The sequence below is a fragment of the Denticeps clupeoides genome, unplaced genomic scaffold, assembly GCF_900700375.1.
Source record: "Denticeps clupeoides unplaced genomic scaffold, fDenClu1.1, whole genome shotgun sequence".
Taxonomy (NCBI): Eukaryota; Metazoa; Chordata; class Actinopteri; order Clupeiformes; family Denticipitidae; genus Denticeps; species Denticeps clupeoides.
This window is the reverse complement of record NW_021629982.1, coordinates 259,675-266,697: the sequence shown is the minus strand read 5'-3', so window position 1 is coordinate 266,697 and position 7,023 is coordinate 259,675. Positions and strand designations below refer to the sequence as shown.

At 45.3% G+C, this 7,023-nt stretch overlaps 1 protein-coding gene across 15 annotated transcripts in view; it reads left to right on the top strand.

Annotated features, from left to right (window-relative positions):
- The first annotated feature begins 435 nt into the window (after positions 1 to 435).
- cadpsb (Ca2+-dependent activator protein for secretion b) overlaps positions 436 to 7,023 on the top strand; it is a 65,276-nt gene continuing 58,688 nt past the window's right edge. For 13 of the 15 annotated variants that reach the window (XM_028967263.1, XM_028967276.1, XM_028967274.1 and 10 more), the window contains exon 1: positions 436 to 948. In XM_028967263.1, coding sequence (XP_028823096.1) covers positions 607 to 948 — 342 coding nt within the window. In that variant the 5' untranslated portion in view covers positions 436 to 606. The remainder of the gene's footprint in view (positions 949 to 7,023) is intronic. The other 2 variants (XM_028967273.1, XM_028967270.1) reach the window with 1 other exon arrangement.

Sequence of the window (7,023 nt, the reverse complement as noted above, 5' to 3'; positions counted from 1 at the left end):
GCGTCTGCTCCCCTCGACGCTCAGCACCGCGGCCAGGGCTCCGCGCCTACGTCCCAGCCGAGCCGAGTGTTTGGCTCAAAGGCACAATATCGCTGGCTTTTCAATGGCTGGGGCCTCTGCCACTCAACCTTGGCCCCGCCTATCTGGCGCGCCCCGCCCCTCTGTCTTGCGGTGCCTGTGCGGTTGCCAAGTTTGTATTTTTTTTGCTTTATATTCTTTTAATATATATTTTATTCAAACATTAATAATTTCTAAATTGTTTTTCTGCTTATTAAAAATATATCATATGTCATGCAGCAGATCAGGTAGTTGATTTTTTCATATGCGAACGCTGAATGTATAAATATTGTTTCCCTCAAGTCCCTCGCTTACCCTGCTCGTTACAGCGCCAGGCGGTGTGTTCGGGGGAAAAAGCCGCATCTGGCAACACGCAGCCATCGGGTCATGAAGCCCAGCGAACACGTAAGCAGCATCAGCAGCGGAGGCTGCGATTAGAGATTGCGGTGGCCGCGAATTCAGTACCATTCGGTGGGACAGCACCGCCAAGGCCGCCACGGACCTTCATATCTGGGCCCATTTTGCAATTTCTCGCAATTTACGGACAAAATGTTGGATCCGTCGTCCAGCGAGGAGGAATCGGACGGGATAGTTGAGGAAGAAAGCAAAGAGGTGATGGCACCTCAGGCCGGATCCGGATCCCGCATCTCCCCGAGCAGGACCAGCGACAGCTCGGGGGGACTCCAGCCCAGCAGCCGCGGCAGCAGCGCCCGGCCGTCCAGCCCGAGCCCGTCGGCGGTCAGCGAGCAGGAGAAGGAGGAGGTGGAGAAATTCCAGCGGGAGGAAGAGGAGCGCAAGAAGAAGCTGCAACTCTATGTGTTTGTGATGCGCTGCATCGCGTACCCGTTCAACGCCAAGCAGCCGACCGACATGGCGCGGCGACAGCAGAAGGTAGGACCACTGGAGAGCCCAGCTTAATCAATAAAGACACGAGTGACGTGAGTGACATGCTTTCACATGCTGAGGGAGTAAAATGTGGCGGTGACGCGCGTTTGCGCCACCTCCCGCGCTCCTTTCCCAAGGTGACTCCTACTGGGAGACGACAGATGCGCTCCGATCGACACCAGCCTTTGTTCCACATGTCCGAGTCCACATGTCCAGCACTCTTTCTGCGCTATGTCCACTTAAATATGGTGGGAAGACGGAATCGGGGGGAAAGCAGGAGGCCAACATTTGACCTTAGAATGTCAGACACGTGATCATGAATGGGAGCAGGTCTGTCTTCCAGGAAACCATTATTGGGGGGTTGTTAGTTTGTTTTGTGTGTGTGTGTGTGTGTGTGTATATATGAAGTATGTGAGAGGAAGTAACATTTACAGTAATTTTCTGTCTGGGTGTGTGTGTGAGTGAGAGAGAGAGAGAGAGAGAGAGAGAGTGAGAGGAGATGGGAGTTTTATGTATTATTGATATGCTACCACTCACTCACTATCCATAACCTCTCCGTCCTAATCAGGGTCATGACTGCCGGAGCCCATCCCTGGACACTGGGAGCGGGGTGGGGCGGGGCGCCGGCCCACTGCTCTGGTTTTCTATGCAAATTCATTATCCTTTTTGACGGAGAATAGTCTAAACAAAGCCACCAGGCCTGTCTTTTTCTAAACTCTCACTTCCTCTCAGAGTTGCCCGGCATTCCCAGAAGGATTATCACAGTGCAATTTGTCTACTTTACCATTACTCACCAGGCATTGTGCTTTTTATGTAAATTCACTCACCCACTCAAGCACAATTCCTTTGGCAGGTCATAAGTAACTCAACATCAGTAAGACTGGGTGAGGGGTGAACCATTGATTTGTACATCTGCTCGGGTATTGTTCCGTTTCTACCATACTTACTCACCAAGTGATGAGTTTGTCTTCATGCTGAGATTTACGGCAACACTACATCTGTATAATATTTAAATTATCTGCAGTCCCCAGCTGGGGAAGTAGGGGAGGAGATGTTACTGCACAATCCCAAAATAACAGTGAACTCAAATGACCTTGAACAGATTCAACTATTTCCTTCATTAATAGTCATGTGACATTTCAAAGCCATATGAAAACTGAAAAGACGTCCATGTAGAGCTCAAACTCAGTGGCAAAACCTTCACCCATGTATCTCCAAGTGGTGGGCAGTGGTGGCTTAGTGGTTAAGGAAGCGGCCCCGTAATTCGAATCCCAATCTGCCAAGGTGCCACTCTACTGTGCCACTGAGCAAAGCACAGTCCCCACACACTGCTCCCCGGGCGCCTGTCATGGCTGCCCACAGCACACTCAGGGTGATGGGTTAAATGCAGAGACCACATTCCACTGTGTGCACCGTGTGCTGTGCTGCTGAGTATCACAATGACAATCACTTCACTTTGACTCAATGTCTCTGTGCTAGAGAGCTCATAATCAATATGTGATTATGTGCCTGGACAGAACCCCATTCTGTGAGTCACAAGAGGGCCACATAATGCAGTTTGAGCTGATAATTCATTACAGTGAGTCAAGTCAGCCGTTGATTACGTCAGAGTACGAGTCTGCTGTGTGTCTTTTATTCAACATTCCGTGCAACGTAGAACTATGATATAATATCACAACTAAATTCTTTTATCATATGACATGTACATTTCATAGTCAATATGCTGCCTGGGACACCAGCACGGATGTTGCTGTGACCTGAAGACACATCGCAGGGACATGCACGTAGTATGTATGATTCATTTTCTGTAAAATATGTCCCCTGACCAGTCTGTTCTGTACCACACAGAAGCAACTATGCCTCATATAACCTCAAGTAGAAAATGCTTGGCCGCGTGTGTCCGTGTGCTTTAGCGTTTAATGTGGGTTGCGACATGGTGCCACCGTCTTCTCATGCCAGCAGTTGACAACAGTACCTGAGGTGTACTGCAACCTGACATCCAGCGCCACTTCTTCTGGGCTTTACGCAACGGACTCATGACCTACATTTGCCCTGGTTGCAAGACAAGGAAGGTTTGATGAGGGACAGGCAGGGAAAGATATGTTTTATGAATAATGGGATGAATTTGTCAGTATGAATTGGGGGATTTATGGTGTTGGGGCTTGTTAGATTTTATCCCTTGGAATAGTGGACTTTCTCCATCCTACTGGCCTTACTCCTACCTTGTGTTTCTGTGATTTGGAGTATAATGATTTTTTAAAAACTACACTTTCCTGAAAGCATACATCCTCCCACTTTTCCCCCAGTTTTTTACTGCACTGGATGTGCAATTCCACGGCTGTGGATGTATAGCAGAGCAGTGCTGGATGAGACTTTTGTGACAGCAGGTCTGGCACATGCAAAGTAATGGGTGAGCTATCAGCGCAAGACAGACCCATTGGTCTCATTGTCTGGGTGAGCCTGTTGCTCCTTGAAGTGCTGAGCAGTGACCCCATGAAAGAGAAACACAAAAGAGTAATTACTGACTGTCACATTCTATTGGAAGCCATTGAAAAAACATTCACCTCCAGTATGCAGCTGTGAATGAGCTGGAGGTGTGTTGCTGTCCTCCAAGAACTGTAACCCTGCAGTACATAATTAATATGGATCTGTGGCGGGCGGGCCAATTCTGATTCTGATAAAATGCTAAAATAATATCTAAATACTTATCTAAACTAGAAATGTATTTAACCTTATAATAATTATATAAAGAATCCCTTTACTATTGGGTGACTAAGACCAAAAATCAGTCCAGAGCAGCTACCTGTGGATCAGCCATCTTATTTCACTCTAAATGATAACTCTGTCTGATGGTAGGCCCAGACATCTATTCAATCTCATTTGCCCCTTCCTGTTTTTATTTCCACGTTACCTTATTGCATAGCTATTAGCTGGAGTTTCCCCATGAGATAGCAACATTTCTAAATGAAACATGCAATTTGATACACTAATGACTGTGTCAATTCACTGCAAATTGGGCAATTATTTCATGCAATGACAGATGAACACATTACAGGAGTTGTTGTTATGATTCTTATTTATTTCTGAAGAGGATTTTCCTATTTTATGTGACAAATATTTTTATACAAAGAGCAATAATTCCCTTTTGCCCCCTGAATATTATTCCCTGCACCAACCTTGTTTACTGTTTCATCAATAAAAACTTTCTTTATCCATGCATCCATTTTCAAAATGCACTTAGCCTGGATTGGATATTAGAATTTTAGAAGTTAGAGTTTATCCTATGCGTGAAGACGTAGTCCACATGTTGAACTCACCTGTATGTCTGGAAAGTGAAAAGGAGCAGTAGCCTGACTCAGAAACCCAGGACTCCTTGCTGTGTGACTGCTGTGAGAGAACTGCAGTTATAGATGGTTTCAGAGAATCAGACATTCAAGGTTCTGCTATATGAATCATAGTTACGTGTGAAGTAGGTATACAGTCAACCAAATCCATTCATATATATATGTTTTCAGTTATTTCACCTTTTTTGTTAAGTACAGAACTCCACATGTGTTCATTCATAGTTTTGATGCCTTCAGTGAGAATCTACCAACGTAAATGGTCATGAAAATAAAGAAGACACAGTGAAATGAGAAGGTGTGTCCAAACTTTTGGCCTGTACTGTACTTATATAGAATGGATTTTGTTGTCTATACATATGGCCGTCTGTAGCCCAGTGACTGAAAGCCATGATCAACTAATCAGAAGAAAATAATAATCAGTGAAAATCATGAGAAGCCCAAGCCCATGGGGACACTGGGAGAGTGAGGTAATGTGCAGTAAGTGAGAGGCTGAGAGAGTGTCTTAAGAGGGGTGGAGATGAAATGATGGAGAAGGTGGAGCCAGAGAAGGCAGGGAGGGGATTAGCTGGTCACCCACTGGGGAGAATCAATATCAGCTCCACTGATTACACAGCACCCCTGCCCCCAAAAACACACTCAATCACATACATGCATGCTGACACACACACACACACACACACACACACACACACACACACACACACATCCAAACACTTCATTCCACCTCTCACCAAACACACATATATCTTTCTTAAACACACACATCTACACACGTCTACATAATGACCCCAGCAGTAAGAAGGTTAGCTATTCCCATTTTCCCTTCCTTTTCCCGTCTTGCCATCCATTTCTCGCATCCTCCCTTCTTTTCTCTCTGAGCCTGCCAGTGAAAAAGCCAGCAGGGCCTAACCCCCCTTCCCCGATCCAGTTTCTGAATGCTGTCACATCTCACAGTGAGGCTACGGCATGAACAGCTGCCCCGTCGAGGCACTTTACTCTAACCTATCCCATCATGCACCTCAGCAGCACAGCCAGCCTGCCCAACATGGAACGCAATAGCTACATGAAGGAAATCTAAATTTGGCAGCAGATGAATGGAAAATGCATTTTTAGTCCTCTATCACACACTAACAAATATGGTGTTAATGGGAATACTGGAGTACCTGCTGCAGGAAATGACTGTGATAAGCACCGAGCCATTAGAGGATCAGCTGCCACTCAGATGCTCTTTCAGGCACCGCCATCTTCACATCACTGTTCCTCATGGTTCTTCATACCTCCCTCCTTTGTCAGCAGTGTTCAGCTAAGGGCCTGAGACTGACAGCCTGATTCGATTACAAAGCCAGACCCTTCAGCACAGAGCTGTGTGACCCCGGAACACCACGGGCTGTTTTAATCTGACTCCGAAACACCAGCTCTGCACCTTCATCTTCTTCATCTGCAAATCCACCTCTTTTACAATCTGTTATGCAAGTGGAAATCAAGCCATTTTCTGGGGATCTGGTATAAATGGGTCGAGGCTCACCTCTTCCAAGCACATGTTATTCCATACAATATTTCCTGGTTTTCTCGGCCATCTGTCCCCAAGTGTATTTTCTCAAGAACACCTTTAGGGAATTTTCTAATACTTGGTGCAAAGTGCAAACTGATGCTTTTCATTGTTGAACCTGAGAGTGGATGTTCCACTGGGCAAGAATGTAATGCCAGGTCTGAATTTGTGGGTCTGTCCTTATGTGAGAGCATTTCACTAAGATGGTACACTGTATCAGTGTACCAGTACCAATTTAATTAGACTTATATGGTTATAGATCAGATTTGGGTTGTGATATTAAAAATGGCTGTCAGTGGTTAGAAGGTTGAGAAGGTTCGATTCCTATTTCTGCCCACTGTTAGATCCTTGAATAGATTTAACACATTTTGCCGACCCGGTGCTCTGACCTCTGTGCCCTGTGGGAGAGGCTAATTTGGACACAGCATTGATGTTACATGTGAGAATGTAGGTGACTGTAGTCATTTCTGTATACCACTCTGGAGACCTCATCTGCTGCATTCACACAGCATCACATAATACGTAGTTGCCGATACATCTGACTTCTGAAAGCAAGAGCAACGTGATGTTAATAGGAGGGGTACAATCACTTTTTTTACAATCACTCAGCATTTGATTAACTAGATTGTGACATAAAATTTAAATTTACCAGACACCCTTATCCAGATCATCTTACAATCAGTAGTGACAGGGACAGACAGTCAGGGTTAAGTGTCTTGGTATTACACAAAGGTAATAAGTGGGGTTTGAACCTGGGACATTGAGGTCTTTTGGTTCATTGGCGAATATCTAACTCACTAAGCTACTACCACCCATGTAGGATGCTTGACTGTATTGTTGTGTATTGTGTGCAAATGTAGACGTGTTCTCGCTGTCTTATATTGTTCTATGATTGCATGTACAGTACAAGTTTGGACTTCTCATTCAACGTGTTACCATTTACGTTGGTAGATTCTCACTGAAGGCATCAAAACTATGAATGAACACATGTGGAGTTCTGTACTTAACAAAAAAGTGGAGACCTGACCTCCACAGTCACCAGACCTGAACCCAATCCAGATGGTTTGGGGTGAGCTGGACCAACAAGTGCTAAACACCTCTGGGAACTCCTTCAAGACTGTTGGAGAAGCATTTCAGGTGACGACCTCTTGAAGCTCATTGAGAGAATGCCAAGAGTGTGTAAAAGCA